At 28.8% G+C, this 22,670-nt stretch overlaps 3 protein-coding genes and 2 long non-coding RNA genes across 6 annotated transcripts in view; 2 read left to right on the forward strand and 3 right to left on the reverse strand.

Moving 5' to 3' along the window:
• The window catches only part of LOC145194731 (receptor-type tyrosine-protein phosphatase S-like), a 31,093-nt gene extending 25,791 nt beyond the window's left edge, over positions 1–5,302 (forward strand). Inside the window, exons 19-25 of the mRNA XM_090094820.1 lie at positions 872–968; positions 1,472–1,548; positions 1,662–1,790; positions 2,015–2,167; positions 4,039–4,193; positions 4,276–4,414; positions 4,498–5,302. Coding sequence (XP_089950946.1) covers positions 872–968; positions 1,472–1,548; positions 1,662–1,790; positions 2,015–2,167; positions 4,039–4,193; positions 4,276–4,414; positions 4,498–4,566 — 819 coding nt within the window. The 3' untranslated portion in view covers positions 4,567–5,302. The remainder of the gene's footprint in view (positions 1–871; positions 969–1,471; positions 1,549–1,661; positions 1,791–2,014; positions 2,168–4,038; positions 4,194–4,275; positions 4,415–4,497) is intronic.
• A 1,174-nt stretch (positions 5,303–6,476) lies between these two features.
• On the reverse strand, positions 6,477–12,347 carry LOC149885263 (uncharacterized). The gene is made up of 3 exons (XR_016454691.1): positions 12,069–12,347; positions 9,210–9,349; positions 6,477–8,294 (listed from the first exon to the last, which is right to left on the reverse strand). It is a non-coding gene; the product is annotated as an uncharacterized LOC149885263 (long non-coding RNA).
• Positions 11,434–13,488, forward strand: LOC145195081 (uncharacterized). Of its 2 annotated transcripts, XR_016454690.1 has the most exons (4): positions 11,434–11,662; positions 11,815–11,859; positions 12,969–13,041; positions 13,187–13,488. It is a non-coding gene; the product is annotated as an uncharacterized LOC145195081 (long non-coding RNA). The 2 variants fall into 2 exon arrangements; XR_016454689.1 differs by lacking the exons at positions 11,434–11,662; positions 11,815–11,859 and adding an exon at positions 12,459–12,781.
• Positions 13,489–13,708: 220 nt separating this feature from the next.
• Positions 13,709–17,616, reverse strand: LOC145195079 (protein DVR-1 homolog). Its single transcript, XM_090094824.1, has 4 exons — positions 17,504–17,616; positions 17,090–17,428; positions 14,538–15,301; positions 13,709–14,029 (listed from the first exon to the last, which is right to left on the reverse strand). The coding sequence occupies exons 2-4, from the start codon at positions 17,352–17,354 to the stop codon at positions 13,874–13,876; spliced, it is 1,185 nt and encodes a 394-aa protein (XP_089950950.1). The 5' UTR covers positions 17,355–17,428; positions 17,504–17,616; the 3' UTR covers positions 13,709–13,873.
• A 2,661-nt stretch (positions 17,617–20,277) lies between these two features.
• LOC145194996 (thialysine N-epsilon-acetyltransferase-like) lies at positions 20,278–21,639 on the reverse strand. The gene has a single exon (XM_080072757.2). It carries the CDS (start codon positions 21,485–21,487, stop codon positions 20,993–20,995), a length of 495 nt encoding a protein of 164 aa, XP_079928883.2. The 5' UTR covers positions 21,488–21,639; the 3' UTR covers positions 20,278–20,992.
• Positions 21,640–22,670: the final 1,031 nt, after the last annotated feature.

Genomic DNA, 22,670 nt, shown 5'->3' on the forward strand with positions numbered 1-22,670 from the left:
ATCTCAACAGTACAAATCTGGCCTACAAAAATACTGGTATTGAGCTGCAACGGCCTCTTCATTTGATGAAAAATGTTTTGACTTTTTAAAAGATAATGGAAAAAATTGTGAGCCTGGTGAATATGATTGATTTTCAAGCAAATCCTAAATCGATATGTTGATTTTTTTTATTGTGAAAACATGTTGACATTTTAATAAGTTTGCAGCATCTGGGCAAAAAAGCTTAAATGTTATTCTCAGTTAATCATTTTTACCTTTCTCAAGATACTGAATCAACAAAATTTCTATTTTAACTCTAATAAACAGAGGCTATAATCTTTTATTTCAATCAATCACTCTTTGTTTGCCTTGAAGCTAAACATCTTGCTTCAATCCACTGTAAACATTTCTGTTTTTATTTAGGATCATAGTAACAAATCCTTATAAAAGTTACTAAGCACAACAAAAAAGTTTTGTATATTCTTGTTTAAACAAATCAAATGCCACTGAAAAACTTTCTTTCAATTTATTGCCAGAGATTCATGTAGATATTTTTTCTTCTATTGCTTTACAGGTGTCACTTTCGTAACTTTACAAAAATAATAAAGGTTTATACAAAAGTAATTACAAAAATAATTTAATAATTTGAAAAAAAAAAAAAAAAAAAAAAAAAAGGGAACAAAACTGAAAGCTTAAAAATTTAACATTTTTATAAAATCAAACCTGTTTGACTTTTCCCACTTAATTTTTGGAATTATGTGTTAGACTTATCTTCTCAGTTTTTTCAGTTCAGTTTGCTTTTTACCCACAGTTTGTGACTGATTAGTGTAGGTTATTGTGTAGTTTTATGCATTTTCAAAAGTTTATCTTTTAACAATTAGTTTGACTTTAGTTGTTAGAAAAGGTGCATGCTCCCCGCCATCGGTTTTCTGCAGCTCTGCGCCCTTGTAATCGATTAAAGAATATTTGCACTACTTCAGCTTTGCCAGGTGAAATAGATTTTGTAAAGATTGTTTACATAAATGGCAAAATTAGTTTTCCTTTTTGCAACCAAATCATTGTTATATTCATTTTTTTTTTATAAAATCAAGATTTTATTCTTGACTTTGTAACAAAATGAATATAACAATGTAAAAATGGTTACTGCCCTTAATGGTAAATGACCTTTGTCTATTGAATCCTATTTTTAAAATAAACAATTTTAGTAAAAATAAATATATTTTTTAATATTTATGATATTTAGAAATATACTTAGTAATAGTAAATAGAATTTATAATAGTGTAAGAGTCATTTTTTTAAAAAGATAATTTTCTTGTAGAAAAATGTTTTGTCAAAAAATGCTATTTTTACAAAAATGTTAAAGTTTTATTCTGCTCTCTTGAAAATTTTTAATAAGGAAAATTTTCAAGAGAGCAGAATAAAAAAAATTAGTTGAGAAAGTAAAACTTTTTACTTTCTCAACTAATTTTTTTTTCTTGCTTGTAATTTTAGTGGACGCAACACGTGTGCATTTGTTAAAAAAACCTTTCACAGATGGATCTGATTACATAAATGCATCTTACTTTGATGTATATAGTTTGATAATGTTCTGTTTTTGTTTTTTTATTGAAATATTTGCATAGATGTTTAGTTCTTTTATAGTTTTTATATTTTTATTGATGTCTTTGTATTTTCATTGCAGAGTTATCATCGTAAAAAAACCTTCATAGTTACACAAACTCCACTAGTTGAAGAGAAGGATGAATTCTATCGTATGGTATGGGAGAATGAAGTGAAAGTTGTTGTAAACTTGCTTACTGAAGAGGAAATGGTAAATTTGCTATGTGTTTGTCAAACAATAAAAATTGGTCCAGTTTTTATTTTTCAAAGAAGCATGTTTAAGGAGAGGAATATTTTTTCTGATATTCAAATGTTTGGCTTAAAGACAAAAGTTGAATCGCATTACATCATGTATTTATATATTTTTAGTTTGAAAAATGTCATTTTACTTTCATAAATGCACAACTAGTTTATTGAAATTTCTGCTTGTTTTAGAGAGACATGTGCGATATTAATTTTCTATTTGGTACGTCTTGTTTCATAAAAGTTGGAAGTATAGAAAAGCTTGGTATTTATTGCATCGAAATCATAGAAGAGAGGAAAGAGAACAACTACATATACAGAAAACTGTCATTATCAGACTCTTCAGTAATTTTTTTTTACTCTAATTCTTCATTGATATACTTTGATGCTTTTTTTTTTTTGCTGTAGTTGTTAACTGGGTTATAAGGGATGATGGGGAAATAATGGTGGTGGAGTAGTAGTGGCTGTGTAGCTTATGCTGGATTTGCAAAGACTATTTTGGCCAAAATGTGTGATTATTTTCTGTTATTTTAGATTTGGGATATAAAACCATTAAGAAAACAATGGGGATGAATCTGTCCTCATCTACTTAAAAAAGGGGGGTAAACAACCATTTTTAGGGGGCAAAAACAGACATACTGCCATTATAACCCCTTTTAATTCAGTCAAACCTTAAACATGTCAAACTGAAAGTTATGTAAAACACCTCCAATCAGCTATATGCAGCATCAATAGCTACAATATCAACTGAAAACAAGGCATGTCCTAGAGTACCATTAATTGTCATGTTGCCAGTTACAAGGCAAAAAAAAAAAAAAAAAAAAAAAGGATAAAGTGAGATTCAGCGCTGATGCTAAATCTAATAAAAAATGACAAACAAAAAAAACTAATAAAGTCAACAAATTAGACAAAGCAAAAAAAGAAATTAGATAAATAGCTAAAAGTGTAACTACTCAAGCTCTTTTGTTTCAAAATATTTACTAAGCTCCAGTGAGCAGGTCACAATTATTTACAAAGCTCTAATGTGCAGGTCACAAGTATTTTCCATAAAAAAAAAGTTTATTTTGCTAACCTGAGCTTTATACAGCTCGTAGTTGCTGGTTATGTGGATACCACTGTTTAAAAATCTAATTTCTTTTATGGGTTTTAACGTTAATCGCTTATATTTATTTGATAAACAGAAAAGGCGGATTATTATTGTAAATTGGGTCAATTTAAGTAAAGAAAATTTAGAAGAGAAATAAAATTTCCTAGCTCTAATTATTTACTTTCACTTCTTGGATCTCAAATTGAATGACTGCATTTCTTCTTTCGGCAGTTCTTCGCATAACACCTATTAATAAAAGATTTAAAAAAAAAAAAACTAAAAAAAGTTAACTCATGATTTAACATAAAGAACTAAAGAACCATTATGAACCATTATGAACCATTATGAGCTATTATGAACCATTATGAACCATTATGAACCATTATGAACCATTATGAACCATTATGAACCATTATGAACCATTATGAGCCATTATGAACCATTATGAACCATTATGAACCATTATGAACCATTATGAACCATTATGAACCATTATGAAAGCAAGTGAGAAAGTAAAAAATAGTTTAAAATTCAGAAAAATAAAAGCAGCCAGAAAAGAACCAAATATAAGCATAAAATGCTGCTGTATACTTTAGATGGTATATTATGTATATTTTATGTATATTTAGCTTGGTTGCATAGAGAAACATCCAAATGTTCATTTCTGATATTTTGGAAAAAAAGATGCATTGTGACAATTAAATATAAAATTTAGAAGGAATTATTGCATTAGAAGTTCCTAGTTTGACTTTCTTTATCCTTTTGCCAAAAATATTTATATGCTGTATAAGTTGTCTGTTTTGCTATTTTCAAAGTATGTATTTTATTTAGGTATTGGTTGTTTTTTAACATATTTAGTAAAATAAAATAAAATACTGTTCTTTAGCACTGATTTCTTCTACGTCTTACATTTTTTATTACCACGAATGCTTTTTTTTTTTCAAAACTTATGATAAACTAATATTTTTGTCGAAAGATCAGCTGATTGTGACTTTAAGTGTGATGTAGTAGTAAACGTAATGTAGTAATAGTATGTAGTAGTATGAAGTGTCAATTGTATAAGGATTTTTGCTGTATTTGTTACCATATTCATTTTTCTAGAGTTTCTTTTTTTGCCATCTCTTTTTAGGGAAATACGAGTGAAATGCGTTTTCTGCATCACTATCATTTCTTCAGCTGGCCAGAAAGATTCTTTCCACGAATGGCTTTTCTTTTCTACTTTATCAATGATGTTATGAATTGTCATAATCAATTCAGCAAATCCCCAATTTTAATCCATTGCAAGTATGTTTTTTCAACCGTAGATTTTTAATAAACATTTGTTCTCTCACTTAGTATGAATTTTTAAAGCTTCACATTTTTCTAGATTAGGCATAGGCCGTTCAGGGATACTTCTTGCTTTGATTTTGTTTAAAGAACAGTTGGAGGACTCTTTAAAGATTGTGGATGTTTTCAATACCGTCAAAGTGCTTCGAAATCAAAGGCTTGACATGATCCAGTCTTTAGTAAGTTCTATTAAAGATTTCTAACTTGTTATAAGTGTTTTGAAATTGTGCTTGCTTTTCATTCTGTTCTTCTTAATTGACAGGAGCAGTATGAGTTCCTGTACAAAGCCGTGGTCTCACTGAAACACTTTATCTCGTCAAACGGAAGCTGAAAGCCGTAATCTCAGTGAAACATTTTATCTCTTACAGCGGAAACTGAAAGCCGTGGTCTCACTGAAACACTTAATTTCGTCAAACGGGAGCTGAGAGGTTTTTTTTGTTTATACTGTAAATTAAAAATGTTTATATCACCTCGTTCGATACCTCGTTCCTCCATTGGGTCGCTTGGTTTAGTTCTTAGAGATAAATTTTTCTTATTTTTTTTTACGCGTATATATTTGTAAATAAAAAGTGATAATTATTTTTACATTCATGAAAAAAACGTAATGATAATTTATGATTTATATGTTTCTGATTAAATTTTAAAAACTCAGTAATCGTTTGGTTGACAGTTTGATCGACAGTTTGATCTCTGACACTCAGCTGCTAAACTATCGGTTGTTTTTTTTTAGTTTTTTTTTAATATTTTTTAATAAATAAATAAATTACTTTGTGGAACCCTTTTTTAAAAATTTATTGCATCCATATTTAAGTATCGAGTTCAACGACGAGTATTTATGTAAATATAAAATTCTTTATTTTTTACTTGGACATATTTTTTTTATTATTGTTTTTGTACTATAAAATGGTGCGATCGAAACTCTTAGAAAAAATGTCTTCTTTAACAATGACTGGTTCCCTTCATGTGGTAACTCTTTTTAAATATTTTCATTTTGTGAAACGGTTTTGTGTTAAATATTTTAGGTATGTATTTAAAATAGTCGTTAGAAAAAGAATGTTTTAACTTTATTATTATTTTTTTTTCAATATTTCTGACCAGGTTTACGTTCATGCCTAAATGTTCAAACCAGGGTTACGTTCATGCATAATGTTCTGCCAGGTTTACGTTCATGCCTAATGCTAAAATCTTTTTTGTCGAGTGGAAAGTTGAAGTTTAATCTTAATCACTTCAAACTTTTTTTCCGAACGCACAAAAAAAAATTATTATAATTGCTTACAGATTATTTAAAAAAAAAAAAGTTTCTTTTTTTTTTGAACTTTACTTTACTCTGAAATATTTAAAAAAAAGAATCAGCATAAGTTTTTCATTTGTGCAGACAGGAAATTTTCAGGAAGGATGCAGAGTCATACATCCGAGTATCTCTATGGATGATGTGAAGGAAGGGTTCCCTAGAGACTTCCTGCCATGCTAAGAACCAAGAAGAATGAATAAAGTCCATTTTAAGAATTTAAAAGTTGGGGAAAACCTCCACAGACCTCAAAGGAATTTGTTTGTTTCAACAAACTTTTGGCTGTTGGAGAGCTATTACTGAACTAAACCTCTCTCTCTCTTCTCCTGAGCTGCATTTGTTGCTAAGAGCAACAAACAAAATTTTTAATGAGCCTAATGTTGTCTGAATCACTGCATATTTTGCCAGAAAATTTGAAAAAAGTTGTACGAGCTTTTAAACGCCAAAAATATGCAAAAGGAGCCTGTTTTGTTAATTCTTTGCTGCCCTCGTAATAGTCAAATTTTTTTGTCTGAATCTAATTACTTTGCTAAAAGAACTTCTGGATTATTTTTTTCCATCCTCCCTTCTCTCTCTCTCTACCCTCTTTTCCTTAAATGTGTTCTTGCCTCCAGAAAAATTTTTCCTTCTCGAATCCCACACAAGTCAAGCTTTAATGATGGGAGATTGTGATAAACTAAATCAAGTGATTTGTAAAGAGCTTTTGATTTCGTCAGTGAACTGCAAAAGAATAACTTACTTTGGGGGTTGGTTTGGAGTTGGTGTTCTTGAAATCCGAATCGTTTTAAACTTTTGTTTTGAAAAATATATATAAAATCTCATTTTTCTTTCCAATTTTTTTGAGAAAGTATTTTATGTATGTAAGCATGGGTGTATAATTGTCTAGTTTTGTTGCATCTCCAGACTTAAACATTGGTGAGGTTTCGTTATCGTTTTCAATTTCCTTTTAAAACTTTTTCTTCTTTTTTTTTTTAAATGGGGGAGGGAGGGAGTGGGATTAACTTAACTTCTCGCAACTTAACCTAATGTCATTTTTTTAATTTTTTAGAATCTTGTAAAAAAATATTGCAATTAACGTTTTTATTCCAGAAGCTTTGTTTTCACTTTTAAAAACAATTTATGTTCTTCGCTTTTTGTTTTACTTTCATAACTTAGATATTCGCTAAAAGATTTGTATCATTAAAAGTCTCGACCAGAAAAATTGTTTTGGAAAAATTTCGTTAAAATTGTTTTTTATCATAATTATCAAAGTAACTAAAACAATTGTAATTATAATAATTATCATAAATTACTTGATGTTAAAGTATCTAAAGAAACTTTAATACTTTAACATCCAGAAAAATCATGATAATTATGATAACTACAATTGTTAAAATTAAACTTTAAAAGGGATCTGGTATCGATGGTTTCAGTTATTCGTTTTTGTAGTGAGATTTCAAATGAAGAGTTTGTTAATTTATTATGTATTAATGTAGCAGACTTGATCGTAACATGTGTTGGCCTACTTCTTAAAAAAATTAAACCATAATGAAATAAACCGTTTTAAAAGTTTTGCGTTTCTGTATTATTCTTATGTTTGAAGGGTTAAGATTAGAGTCTGCTAAAAAAAAAGGTTTGTTCAAGGAAGGGTTTGTAAACAGCATCTTGTGATCTGAGAAGATTTCGGTTTTCTCATTTGACGTCATCATAATAGAGTATTTTTAGTCTCATTAATTATCAAAATTTCGCATTTGCATTTCTATTATTTAGAACTAGCTTTCAACATTAAAGTTAAAATGTTCATTAAAAAGATATTTAAGATATTTATACACTTAGATTGTTCCATATTGATTAGTGCAGAGTAGACCCGACATGAGGTCTACTCTGCACTAATTCCGGCAGGAATTTCGCCCAAGGTCAAAACTATTATTTTCTAGCTTGCTCACTGATTGTCTTTCATTGTCAGCCAGCAATTACACTATGGTTATTACTTCTTTCTCAAATAATTTTGGTAAACTATATTTAACTAACGGGTGCTTGGTCAAAACGAGTTAAATCAGGTTTTTAAAAAAATTAAATTTGACTCTTATAAGTATTATGAATGTTTAGACGCTTATCCTTAGACTTAACTTTGATATCGTTTTTCGATTGATCTTTCAATTATGGTTATTCTGATAAAAAATTACTCTCCATGTTCATTGCTGACATCCCCGAGATTTAGGTTGGAAAAAATCTGAATGAGAACGCAGAAAATCTGAGTGAGAACGCAGAAAATCTGAGTGAGAACACAGAAAATACGACATAGAAAACGTTTGCATAAACTGTTATGAATCTTGCTGCAATACCATCCGATAGATATATTTACTGATTAACTCTAAACTGGCCTACATACTTTATAAACATATCGTGAGGGAAAGACAACTTGAAATACCATCACTGATCATGATTCCGAGAGTATCTCATCTATTAGGTTTGCGAAAATGTAACGTAACTTTCCCGTAACAAATTAGTGGCTTATAAGGACTTTTTTTTTTTTTTTTTTTTTTATTGTGCAGAAGTATTCGTAGGGTCAATCTTATAAAGCAGTTTATGATCGTGACACAATCCAACGCAAGCTTGTAGGCGCAATTAGTTTCTTAAAATGTTGAATTTTTATAAAGTGAGAACCTGAAAACTAATGAAAACCTTTAATTATTTTCATGAAAAATTATGTATTTTACCTTTTAAATAGCTTATTCCGCCTACAAGCGTCGGATTGTGTTACAATCGTAAACTGTTATATGAGATTGACCCTAAGAAATATTAAATACCTTTCATTCTATGTTTGATTGACGCCATAAAAAAAGCAATAAAATTAAAAGAAAAAAAAGATCTTAAGTTTAAGATCAAAGTAAAATCAAAACTTGACATTCTTTGGGTCAACAGCACCCCTCTCCCCAATAACCTTCATCTGTAGGAATCTGAGCGTCACTTGCAGTTTTGTCTTTTTCAATATTAAATATTCTTATTTTTGATATTAAATATTTGTATAAAAACACCCGTTCTCATGCGCACACACATAAAATATTTACGTACTTGTTTAAACTTAATACAAAAAGAAATGAGTATAAGTTTATTTTAGTTCGTTACGAGCAAATGCCAATCATTCTTTTATAAATAGGTAAAAAGCAGCGAATACATATTCCTTTTTTTTTTTAATAAGAAACTTGTTTATAAGAAACTAGCACTAGAAACCCCAAAATCCTAAAAAACTATTAGTACAAAGTTAATTTTCGATACGAAACTTAGTTTATTAAAATTTTTTAGGAACATTTCCTAATTTGTGTTCTGCTCAGTTACTGTCAACAAAAAGTTATTTGAATTCCCTCAATCATCATTCAATGTTAATTTAATCCTCAGGTTTGTTCCTCAGGGACAAACCTGAGGATTATATTAACATTGAATGATGATTGAGGGAATTCAAATAATTTTTAGTTGACAGTAAACATTTTACCTTACTTGTTAACATGTTTTCTAACTGCATTTTATTTACTTTTTCTCTCTTTTGAAACTTAAGAAACTCTTAAAAAACTTTTAGCACTAGAGTTGTAAAAAATTACCCTTAAAATAAAAAACATTCTAGTACTAGCTAGACCATTTGTTTAGTTTCTTATAAGAAAACAAAAAAAAAAACAACGTATAATCAAACACTGCACGTACTTCAATACCTCAAACATGAATGTCCGCTTTACTATAACTTGATTTATTTCTGCAATAAAGTTTTTATAAATCTTTTTCCTTACAGGCCCCTCCAATGGCTGAGTCCCATATGTGAAGTTTAAAGGGCATTTTCTGAAAGATTCTCCCACTAAAATCAATGATAAAATGAGATAAAATACATATATCAAGTGAATCTTCCATAAAACAAAAGAGATAAAATTAAAACTTAAATTAACTAAAGCTAATGAATAAAAAATTGATCAATAAACTTATAACTTTATAAACTTTCATATTTTGAACAAAGTTTGAACAAATTTCAGCTGCATTTTATCTCATGGTTGTGCTTGTTATTATTCTATGCATTATCAAGAAAACTTAAGAAATTCGTTTAAACTTCACTAGAATAAATGTCGACCTTAGATTTTATGTGATTTGGTAAACCCCCCCCAGGCTGATTAACTTGCACAGAAATGACCTAGGTAATAGTCGAAAACCCTGGAACAAAATGAAAGAAACTTTATTCTGCAACATCATTCTAATACATGAAGAGGTAAAGAAAATAATACATGAAGAGGTAAAGAAAATAATACATGAAGAGGTAAAGAAAATAATTGCAGTAATAAAATCTTGTTATTGACGAGTCAAGATGTCGACCCTCCTCCACGTCACACTATTTTCTTATAATGGTACCCTTTTTATATTCGTTATTTATCTAAAAAATTTTTGATTGAAAAAACAATTTTAAAAAACAAAATCAATACAGTTTTAACAGAAAGCTTGTTTCTGACACTGAGACCTTTTTTGTTGCGACACTTTTATAATGAATCTCACTTTGGGTAGTTAATAATTTTGATTAATACTATCTAATACTAATTAATCACCCCAACATAAATACTAATTAATAATGGGTTAATTTTGGCCATAAAAAAAGTATTATTTTTGTAACCAAGATACTCCATTTAGCCGAAAACAAATTGGGTAATTTCGAAAAAGTTTTTAAGGGTTTTTGGCGAATTAAGAACTGATAAATAAATTGAGCAACGAGGACGTGTAACGTTTTTTTTAAGACAATATACAAGTAGGAATATCATATATACCAAAAGTAGGAATATCATATATACCAAAAGTAGGAATATCATATATACCAAAAGTAGGAATATCATATATACCAAAAGTAGGAATATCATATATACCAAAAGTAGTAATATCATATATACCAAAAGTAGGAATATCATATATACCAAAAGTAGTAATATCATATATACCAAAAGTAGGAATATCATATATACCAAAAGTAGGAATATCATATATACCAAAAGTGTATACAAAGCTGTAACTGTTACTTACTCTTTTTTGGTAAAAAATTGTTCGAATTCACCACACTGGGCGGTGTGAATTCGGATAGCCGTTGTTTTTCATGTTGTACGAAGTCAGGGTTCACGTAGGTTCATACATACGTAGTGTTTTTAAAAAACCCTTAGAATATTTTATAAACAATTACAACATTTCCTGGTACACTGGTACCGCACCGTGACACTGAAGTAGGTAGTTTGGTAGTCTACCAACCCATAACAGATATGGTAGGAACACAGGTGCAAAAACGTTTGCAATTAATATTTTAGATGAACATTTATCAACTAGAACATTAAATTAGCAATAAAAACACTATCGGTACTGGTAAAAAAAAGTTTTCAATGCACATTTATCACTTAAGCAAATCATTCACGACTGTCCACTGAAAACTGCATGACGCCTCGTCCTAGTTCTCTTGGTGGTGCCAATAGACCAACAATATTAGACAGAGCAACAAGATATGTTTCGTTAACGTCAGATGTGACAGACTCTTCTGTTATTCTGCGGTATTGTTTCAGGAATGATACACCAACGTCTGGTTTTATTTCTTTCATCAACGTCTGGTAGACTTTTGTAATAATAGCATTGTAAAATTTTTCTCACTTTTTGTTTGACACTTTTATTAAGCACAAGCTTCATAATTTGTGCATTTATTCTTATTCACCCGATTTTTAGATGGGGTTGTTGCCTTTTACTTTTAACAAATCCCCAGTCAAATCTTTTACTTGTCTGTTCACAAAAAGTTGCCATGTGATAGCTATTACAAATATTGTACCAAAATTTCTATAAATTGTCTGCAACTGGGTGCTCCAAAACAGACTTTTGCTAAATTAACCTTCTTACGTAAAAACATACACACTCAGAGAATATTTATTTTACCGCTGATGACATAATAAAATTGGCATATCTTTTATTAGATAAGTAACTAACAGTCAACACTATTTTTCACCATTGAGCTATTTAGTTTGATAGATTATATATACAAGTCACTAGCATATTTGCGCTTTTGTTGAGGTTTTGTCCGAATTCACCTCATTTGACGGTACACTATAAGAATAGACCGTTAGATAGTAAGATCGTGATAACTTGGGACAAAAGAAAATCCAAGGTAAAAAAAAAAAAAAAAAGCACAGCAACAAAATGGCATATTTTTTAATTATTTATAATTAACAAGAATTTTTTTATGAAAATGTGTTGCTGTGCTGCTTGTGGTTTTTTTTTTTTTTTTTTTTTTTTAACCGTGATTTTCTTCTGTTCTAGGGATAATTAACTCGTTGTACTTCTTGGAAAAGAGGCAAAAAAGAGGTAAAATAAAAGACATAAATGTAAAAAGTATGTAAAAAAGAATAAAAAAAAAATGAAAAGAATGTGTAACGAAGAAACTTTAACCCAGTATTTATTGTCCCAAAAGAAGCTTAAAGATAATTTAAAATATTGTTAATCAAAGTTTTTTAATATTTATCTCAATTTTAATGTTTCGATAACAAATTTACCAAATGATGGAGAAAATTTACTTGTAATTTTCGGCTCCTCTGAGTCTCACGTTCTTGGATTGGGAACCAATAAAAATGTCATCAAAAAATATCTCAGACAGATAAACATGAAAGTTCACGTAAAGAATCAAAGCATTAAAACCGTCAATCAAATTAACAATTGGCTTTTTTATTTGGATTTTGAAACGCAGTTGATTTTTACTTCTAATTGTCAAAGGGGTAGAAAAGAACACACGTTTGGTAGCCAAATCATTGTTTGTTTCTCACTTCGTAGCTTCTATATTTATTTTCATTTTCCCTAAAAGTGACTTCTTTTCTTAATTTATTTTGAAAACTTTAGTCGGAGGTTAATGATGCTTTAACCAACGCATAAACATCAATAAATCAGAATAAAAAATAATTTATGAGTAAATTGACCAAATATAACTATAAATAAATAGTTAATAATAACAAATAGATCGTAATAACATAGTTATAAGATCGTTCATCTATGGCTTAATAAAGTAAACTAAAATGGTAAGAAATTGTAACTGTGAAATGCATCCTTCAAACGGTATCAACACCGTAAGCCGAAATTCGAAAACGAAAGCCGTGTATACTCATAGAATCTGAAGCATTCAACGAGAGCTTGTACATTTTGTTGATTTACATCAAGACAACATGGTAGTTTCTTGCTAAGAGCTAGATAAGAGACGATTGGATAAGGGAGATGCTATCTTCAAAAAGTCTCAAAAGTATTTATATATTTTTAATATTTTTCTCCTACAAATTGTCTTTTAAATAATTTACACCTGTTGCCAACGAAAAACTGTAATTAACATTTCTAAATACAGTAAAGGAAAAGTTAGATAAACGCTTACTCTAACATATTCTTCAACAGTAAATTGTATTTAGTTTTTATGGCTCAATTTTTGTTTTTAGAATAAATTTAAAAAAATGGAAGCTAAGAAAAGAATTCAAAACTTACGCACAAGGAATTATCCACCATGTCCAGGCAATTTATTTATAATATTTTTATCTTTCTTCATTTAAAAAATAGCTTTTAAAAACATTTCTTTTTTAAGAACTGAAAACTATTTTATAAATTTTAATCTAAACTGTCGGAGATACTGTCGGAGATACTATTGTATTGTTTTCAGAAAAACCTCGTCACACTCAATCATGGATGATATATGCAAAAAACCTTGAGCAGGCCGGTATACGTGAAAAAGAAGAAGAGAAGAAAAAAGAAGAATTACAACAGCAGAAGTTGAATTGCAAGAAATTGAGCAAGAAAGTTGGGAGCGACACTTTGGAGAATACAAAAAAGATGGTATGAAAAGACGATAAAAAAAAAGATAGCTCGAAAAACAAGAAACGTCGTTAAAAACCAGAATTATTGAACGAAAAGTGTAAAAAATGAGAGTATGAATAAGAAGTAAACTAAGAAAAAGTTTAATTTTACAATCTGTTGTTACTGCTGTTAGTTTGGGGTCTTAGCTAAAGTGTTAACTTCTTTGAAACCTTGTGGCAAATATGAACTTTCTTCTATTTGCAGCTGTTAATAGCAGTAAGTTTGTATTTACGGCACTAAGTTTATGTTAACGGCAGAAACGTATAAATTGACTTTTTTTACGTTTCAATCGAAAATGTAAAAAACCAGATGATTGAACACCAACACGCAAAAAAGAAACCAGGTGTCGCAATAAAACATATATTAGAAAACCTTCACCTTTGTTACAATTTCGAACTTTGTGAAAATTCAAAAACGAACATTTGCGAAAATATCTTCGTGTTTAAAAAAACTGCAACACATCTTCGTGTTTAAAAAAGAGAATCGCTAGTTCTTAATTGCGCATACCTTTGATTTTTAAACAACGACAAAATTGTTTAACAAATTTAGCAACGACTTTAATGTTTTTTTCCTGAAGTACTAGAAAATTCGCGTAAATAAATGACGTATTTGTTTCCAGGACTCCATGAAGCAAAAACTTTGGTATAAACTATAAAAATATTTAATATTAACATATAAAATATTACAAGTAAGTATAAATAAATTACTATAAATATTAATTCAATTCCAGAAAATTGTTCAATAAAATTTAGTTGACATTATGCACGCAAATATCTTCCACAAAAAACACTTTCACAGTTTTTTAGCTTAACATAAATTAAGGCAACTTTAATTGAACGGTAAACTTAGTTACCATCCTATTATAAAATCCATTTTAATTTTATAAAAAATCATATACGAAAATCCAACCTCGTTACCAGTTTTTCAAAAATAAAGTCAAAAAAATACATAACATAAATATTAAAATACACGTCTGATGAATATAAACAAAGCAAGAAAGTTCAAGGTTCGTGGTATGACTTTGAGGTTAGCCATGATTGATGTTATTTATTTATCTTAAATTATATAATTTATCATAAAAAAATCTTATGCATTTTAGTTTATAGGCATTCACATTCTGTAACTGTTAGGTTTTCTAATCTAACAACTTTAATTACCTGGATGCCAGATGAACTATCAACCAATATTGCTGGTCCCGGCAAGAACTTTGTAGGAGCACAACATGGATAATTTACATTATCATCTTTCAACACACCAGCGAACAACGCTTGTAATATGGAATGATTTGTTTGTCCCAAGTAGTCTTCGTCATTTTTATGGTAGCACTGACCTTTGCATTGATTAATAGTAAATTGAGTAGGGTAGCGAAATAGTTTATGCCAGTCAATTAGTTCTAAAGGTACAACTAGGGGTTCTACTCCGCATTTTTTAATGCTGTTGGTAACTGTTCTACGAGTTCTCTTCGTTAAATTGTTTAATTTAATTGAGTTGGGATGTGGCCCAATATGTTTTAAAAGTGAAGATAACGAGAGTTCGTTTTTTTCTTTAGTGAACGTGACCAAAATCGACCTGTGTTGAAGAGATTTGTCAGTTTTAAAACCGATTAGCGTATCGGTTCCGTAGAGTTTTCGAATTGAAATCTTAAGACCTTTATTATGAACTTTGTTATCGATCCAATTTTGTACTATTTCTGTGAGAGGAAAAACCTGCCAGCCGTAACTATTAGAGCTTATTATTTTTGAACTGACAGTTTTATTGTTAGATATATTTATAACGTCTATCTGTAAAACCCGTGTGACATCGCGATTTTTTGAGCTATAGCCCTTAAACAATCTCAGTTCAGCTTTTTTCAAAACTTCTCTTGAATTATCGATATCCGACACGTTGAATATATAGTTATAGTTTCTGCTTAGATCAAAATCTAAAAAAATAAACTGTGTAATAATCTACTAAAAGTCTACAAGGTCCAAATCTAAAAAATAAACTGGATAATAACAAGAATAATTGTCCACTTGAAAATAGATAAGAAGTCGAATTTTGAAAAGCGGCTACATCTCCTTTTAAGTTGATAATCGACAGCAATTTGCTCGGCGATTAAGTTTAAAAGTAACTAATCTTGTTCAATACCTGATTCTAAAATAACTTAATCTGAGATTTTGATTTGTAAAAATGTTTACAAAACTCAAAAAGGCTGCACCTTTTCAAAAAAGATATTGTGAATATCAACACGATTAGACGTTCAGCACAATTGTTTCTCATGTGTCGCTGTTACAACAATACCTTGTATTTGCTGACTTTAAAATTGAGAGAGTTTCTTTTTAAGAAATAAAAATTCTATTTATTTATCATGATAAAGTCCAAATTCTTTCATAAGTGCAAAATTACCGTGTATTTGCTGACTTTAAAATTGAGAGAGTTTCTTTTTAAGAAATAAAAATTCTATTTATTTATCATGATAAAGTCCAAATTCTTTCATAAGTGCAAAATTACCGTGTATTTGCTGACTTTAAAATTGAGAGAGTTTCTTTTTAAGAAATAAAAATTCTATTTATTTATCATGATAAAGTCCAAATTCTTTCATAAGTGCAAAATTACCGTGTATTTGCTGACTTTAAAATTGAGAGAGTTTCTTTTTAAGAAATAAAAATTCTATTTATTTATCATGATAAAGTCCAAATTCTTTCATAAGTGCAAAATTACCGTGTATTTGCTGACTTTAAAATTGAGAGAGTTTCTTTTTAAGAAATAAAAATTCTATTTATTTATCATGATAAAGTCCAAATTCTTTCATAAGTGCAAAATTACCGTGTATTTGCTGACTTTAAAATTGAGAGAGTTTCTTTTTAAGAAATAAAAATTCTATTTATTTATCATGATAAAGTCCAAATTCTTTCATAAGTGCAAAATTACCGTGTATTTGCTGACTTTAAAATTGAGAGAGTTTCTTTTTAAGAAATAAAAATTCTATTTATTTATCATGATAAAGTCCAAATTCTTTCATAAGTGCAAAATTACCGTGTATTTGCTGACTTTAAAATTGAGAGAGTTTCTTTTTAAGAAATAAAAATTCTATTTATTTATCATGATAAAGTCCAAATTCTTTCATAAGTGCAAAATTACCGTGTATTTGCTGACTTTAAAATTGAGAGAGTTTCTTTTTAAGAAATAAAAATTCTATTTATTTATCATGATAAAGTCCAAATTCTTTCATAAGTGCAAAATTTAATTTTTAATTCTTAAGTTTCATTATTTTTTCAGTTTTTTTCAGTTTTTTCAGTTTTTTCAGTTTTTCGTTCGCCTCTTTTTTCGCCTTTTTTTATTCCGTTTTTTTTTTTTTTTTTCGCATTTTTTTCCTTCTATTTTTCAATTTCTATAATATCATTTCTCAATTTAAATTTTCATCAAGTGCTGCTATATAAAAAAAAGGTTTAAAATTCACCTAAATATATATAAATTTAAATTAATATCTGAATTAGATTAGAATTAAATTGATTAATATATACAATATATTTTACATTTAACACGTATAACAGCTAATATAAAGTAAGCGAATTCAAATAGCAATAGTTTGAAATATTTTGAAGCAAAGCTAAATGAAAATATGTCTTTCGCTTACTCTACATGTTTTAAAATTCCTTTCAGTGGCCGCTCGGAAATATAAATTAAAAAGATAAACAGCCTATAAAACAAAGATATTCAAAGTTCTTACTTAAGTCAGTGTAGCTGCGTGCAACGTCACCATGGTATAGAAGATCTTCTGATTTCTCTGGACTAGACAAGCTTTCGTACAAATCCTGCATGTATTGTGGAATATCTAAGTCCTGCAACGACTCTTCTATCGGTTGTTCCACATCTTGGTTTTTTACTTCGCTAAATGTTTTCCCTACAAGATTTCTTAACGATAAAGGCTGACCCACAAATTTACGGACGCAATACAGCAAAAAAAAAACATAAACGCAAACTCCGGTCTTCATATCATAACAGCTATTATTTTGATTTTGGCTTCGCAACAATATCTTTTTATTTGACCTGGTTCAAAGTTTTCGACCTACGAGTAAACACATATACAATTATCTTTTTTTAATCGCCTTCTTCATTTCAATCAGTGAGAAGGTTTGTTTACCTTTGCGAATATAAAAAAAGTGAATTGAATTCTTCAGCGAGCGCATCCATAAGCTCGTCATTAATACGACCAATCAAAATAAAAAAGAAGCGCAAAGAAGCAAAAAAAAAAAAAAAAAAAGCAAATACTTGAAAAAAATAAACTAGTGACGTCATACAGAAAATTGAGCTGTAAAATTACAATAATTAAATATTGATCTACAAACAATTAGCCTTTTTTTTTTTTCATTTTAAATTAATTTACTCGTTTTAAATTAATTGATTCATTTGATAGTCTAATGAGAATTATCAAAACTTTTCTAAAAATTTGTATTCTTTTAGGAATTTCGTCAGGTAACCTGAATGAAGAACAAGAAGGTTTCGTGATAAAATATTTAAAAAAAAAAAAAGCGTTAAGTACTAAACAATGACCACAGTGTTATACATTGCAGTTTTACCTCTGCATCTCTTTAATCTAAATTCAAGTTCAGTTAAGAAATTTGTTGGGTTTAAGAGAAAAAAAAACGGTTTGATTGGAAAAGGGATAACTTTTGAATAAATTTTAAAGCAATCTTTTTTTTTTTTTTTTAAACATGTAGCGTGAAATTGTAAAAATGCTATTGAAGTTTATAATTCTTTATAAATTTATCTTAGTGAGGAAATCTTGCACAAAGTATGATATTATTTTGTCTTCATATACTATTAACTTATGAGGGTGGCAATCTTTAATTAGCTTATATATATAAAAAAAAGAAAGTTAACCAATAACTTTAAATATAGGTTTAGGCAATGAATTTTTAACAACTCCTCCTAAGTGTGTTATGCTATATCTTAATACTGCAAACCAAAACAGGTTTTTTAGGTCACCGAAACTCTCCCAAATTTAACATTGGAATTCTGGCGAGGCTATTATTACTTGCCATAGGCTTCTTATAACTTCCGTGTAACAACTGACACGATCAGTATAACAATTATTTTAAAATAATTTATTGCGTATGGATAACGTTTTGTAATAAATGTCTTTATTTACTCTTGACAATCTAATACTGATTTCACTAAATATTCTCTCAAAAAATCACGTGAACTGATGTCGTGAGTGGTAATAAAAATCAGCACTGCTAAAGCATTAGACAAAATGCCATGTCTCAAGCGTTTTTTTTTTTTTTTTATGTTTATGGCTCATTGGCTCCAGTTATTTTTTCTTCAGGAAAAGACTTCTAGAAAGATAGACTATATCTAGTGGCACTAGTATAATGAAAGATTTAACTTATTTTCGTTCATCGCAGAAATTTACAGTTAGTAAAAGTGCCAGTTGGGTTAAAATTCAGTTTAAAAAAAATCGAAAAAAAAAATAAAGATTGAAAAAACTCTCAAAGTGTCAGAACGATCGAATATTTAAGATGAAAGGTAAAACTAGAATAATGAGAAAAATATGTAATAGCAACGGCTGTTTCAGAAAGACTTAAAAAGTTATTTGACATCATCCTTTTAGCTATAAAAATTAGTAACAAAATAGGAGCAGTTTCTACACTACAGCAGTCTTTAAGTTATATTATAGGATCTGTTGATAAAAGAAAGGTACAGAGCAAAGCAGACTCTAGAAAGGCTGAGAGTTCGATAATCAAATTCCTGTTAAATTAAGAGCAATGTTTGTGTTACAAAATCTATTATGTATTGAATTGGGAAATGTATGGCTCATACTACTAATGCATGCTAGTTATATCATTTGCCAGTTTTATTAGCATCATTTACTGATATTTTAATTATTTAAAAGGCATTAAATAAGTTGAAAGCCAATTCAAAAATGGTTATTATGTGTGTTGTAATTGTAGCAAATACTGGCAGCTTAAATTGTGGTTCTTAGAAAAATTACTGGGAGCTTTTAGAAAAATTATTGGAATCAATTTAGCAGCTAACTGCAGATGTATATGCGTTGAAACAAATACAAAGCTTTTGTTTTTTTTTGTACTTGGTAATCACAAGATATCATATGGATGTAATTTTGCTGTCAATGGGCAATTTTTAAGGATAGCTAATTTAATGGTTGAAAATTTATGGTGATGATGATATACATGCTGGTTTAAAAACAATGAAATGTTATCAATTTCTAGAGTCATCAGCAATTTAACAATTTTTACTAAATGCTGGCATATACTAGAGTTTCATCCAAATATTGTTTAAAGGCTAGAATTTTCACCCTAAGTTTTTCAAACTATCCTTTGACTACAGTTTTATTACTGTTTCATCAACCAGCTAGTACAACTATATGTTTCTTTATTTAGTGCTTTGATTTGACTTGTGTTGTTATAAAAATTTGTTTTGAGTAATCTATATATAGCTTACCCATATTTGTAAACATTTTATTTGTATAAGCCTGATGGGACTATTTTTTAGGACTAAAAGGTGATATCTTATAAAATATAACCTTAGATATTATGATGTATACTAGAAATGTTCCATATATATATTACACATCTTAAAAAATCTACTATAGATGTTATATATCTTTCAAATAACCATTATGATACATGCTAAAAATATACCATAGATACTATATGCTGGAAATATACCATAGATATTACAATATATACTAAAAATAATCCATAAATATTATATATTTTATAAGATATACTATAGATGCTATATATCTTACAAATTAACATTATGAAATATGCTAAAAATGTACCATATATACTATGATATATGCTAAAAAATATACCATAGATATTAAAATATATGCTAAAAAATATACTATAGATATTATGATATATGCTAGAAATATATGAAGATTAGAAAAAACTGATAAAAAGCAAGTAGAAATATCTAAGTAAAAAAGAAATTTTTTTATATTCATTTTTTTTTTTTTATATAAATTTCTATAAATTCTCAAGGTGTTACATAAACCAATTAATCTTTAGTTTTAATAATTAAAATTAAAGAGTTTAAAGATATTCCTAATAAACAAGGACTAATTTTATTGCAAGTTATCAAGCTATTAATATTAAGGCTGCTTTATTTAGCACATTTTAAAATCTAATGATGCAAGAAAAAAGTATTCTGAGAACTGTTTGCAAATGGGGGGGGGGGGGGGGGAATAAGAGTTCTTAGGAAGGATACTCGTAATAAACTCCCCCTTTAATTTTAAAAATGCTTAACACTGCAGTTTTGAATTAAAAAGAAGATCTAAAGTTTAGATTAAGAATTTTATTTTTAGTATAAAATATAAATAATATTGTTGAATAAAGGTTGTTAAAGATTGTTTACTAGGTGTGAGTATTTTACAAAACAGCGTGAATTATCTCCTTTTAATACCCATGTTTGGCAAACTGGCTCAACCTTAAGCCCACACCTTACATAGAGTTAAGCATTTTCAAAATTGAAAGGGGAAATCTCAAAATTCCCACTTAGTTTTGAAGATATTTAGCTAAGTATATTTATGAATTAATAAGATCTAAAATTTTGATTAAGAATTTTATTTTTAGTGTCAAATGTTAATATTGTTGAATAAAGATTATTGGGTGCGAGCATTTACAAAATTGTGTAAATTATCTCCTTTTAGTACCCATGTTTGCCAATCTGGTTCAACTTCAGCCCCACATTTTTCATAGAACTTTTTAGCATTTTCGTTCCAGTGTAAAACATTCCAATGAACCCTGACACAGTTCTCTAGTAACGCTTGCTTCGCAACTTCTTTGAGAAGCAAGGTACCTATACCAGTGCCTCTCACTTCAGTCCTTACATAAAGATCGTCGATTCTGAGTATCCTTCCATTCCAGGATGAATAACTTCTAAAATACAAAACAAATCCTACAAGTCTCTCTTCTAGTTCTGCAACAGATATTTTAAACCATTTTTCTCCATTTCCAAACCCGTCTCTAATCAAAGTAGAACTAGTATTGGTAACCTTGGCTTGACATTCTTTTTGAAACACAGCTAACTCTTTGATCATATCAATTATGCAATCACAATCATTAGCAACGGCGTCTCGAATTCTCACTAATGTCATCTTGCTTTCTTTTTATTTAATTTAAATAGCATTAAATTTAAATTAAGTTAAAAAAAACCTAAGTTACTCAACGTTTATTAAACATCGTCTTTAAACATTGTGTTTGCTAAACATCGTATTTAAAGAAACAACATCAGCGTTGTTTGCTTAATGTACTTTAAATAAAACCAAGTTAAGCTTGTCATCAAAAACCCTTCTCGTTCTCTTTTTCAGCAGAATGATATTTTTTTTCCTCTAAGGAATCCTCAGTGAAATTCTTTACATATTTACAGTACAGAGATGAGTTATTGTCCTCAACGCAGTTGAAGAACAATCTTTTTTTCAAAGATTACTCTTCAACGAACAACTAAAAAGAACTCTCAGCAAGCTTGTTAGGTTACTTGTTAGGTTCAAGAATCCAATGTCATCGTTGGTTAATACCATTATCTAAAATAGTCATGCGATTCAATGAGGTTTGTGTAAAAAAACTAAGTATGGGTGTTTTGTTTTTCCGTTAAACACTATATTAGCCATATGAAAAAAATCGACTAATATATACTTAAACATACACAGCTATAAACTCTTAAAAGTTTGAGGGAAGTTTTTTATTCATTACAAAAAAGCTAAACGTTGATGGGTAAAAAAAATACTCAAGAATTCTAAATTATCAAATAGCAATCGAGGTGATTGGTTTTTTTTTACATATTTTGTTCAATCGAGCAACTCATAACCAAGCTGATTGGCTATTTTCAACATATTTCCGTTGACCGAATTCTCAATCGAGCTTATTAGCTATTTTTTTAGATTTCTCATTCATACTCTTTAAAGTTTGGCCTAAAACACTAAAACGTCATACCCTCCACAAGTCTCTGAGTAAACCGAAATATGAAACAAAAAAATGAGAATCTCTATGTAATTTTTCTTATTGGATTGCCTCCCTTTGAAAGAGAGAATACTGGTTTAAAAAACGGCATAAGTTATTCCTAAAGATCTGTTAGAACAGTGTGACACTAACGATTCTAATAAAATTGTGAAACTGATAACGTTGTTCATTTTAATCGTCAGAATAATAAAAGACTATTAAAGTCAAGATTTGATGATCTGTTTTAATAATATGAATAATATTAAAAAATAATATTCTATTTCTAAAGTTATTTGGCATACCATGTTATACATAATTCTGATTTATAATATACCCATATAT

The sequence above is a fragment of the Hydra viridissima genome, unplaced genomic scaffold, assembly GCF_058129835.1.
Source record: "Hydra viridissima isolate aposymbiotic clone 2 unplaced genomic scaffold, HvirCarnegie_v1 scaffold_8, whole genome shotgun sequence".
Classification (NCBI taxonomy): Eukaryota; Metazoa; Cnidaria; class Hydrozoa; order Anthoathecata; family Hydridae; genus Hydra; species Hydra viridissima.

Excerpts from the sequence above, each read along its gene's own strand:
- LOC145195079 (XM_090094824.1), bottom strand. The coding sequence starts at position 17,354 with ATGAAGACCGGAGTTTGCGTTTATGTTTTTTTTTTGCTGTATTGCGTC. Across the intron at positions 15,302-17,089 it reads ACGCAGCTACACTGACTTAA|ATTTTGATCTAAGCAGAAAC; the intron begins GTAAGAACTTTG and ends TTATTTTTTTAG. Across the intron at positions 14,030-14,537 it reads ATAGTTCATCTGGCATCCAG|TTTATACCAAAGTTTTTGCT; the intron begins GTAATTAAAGTT and ends ATATTTTTATAG.
- LOC145194996 (XM_080072757.2), bottom strand. The coding sequence starts at position 21,487 with ATGACATTAGTGAGAATTCGAGACGCCGTTGCTAATGATTGTGATTGC.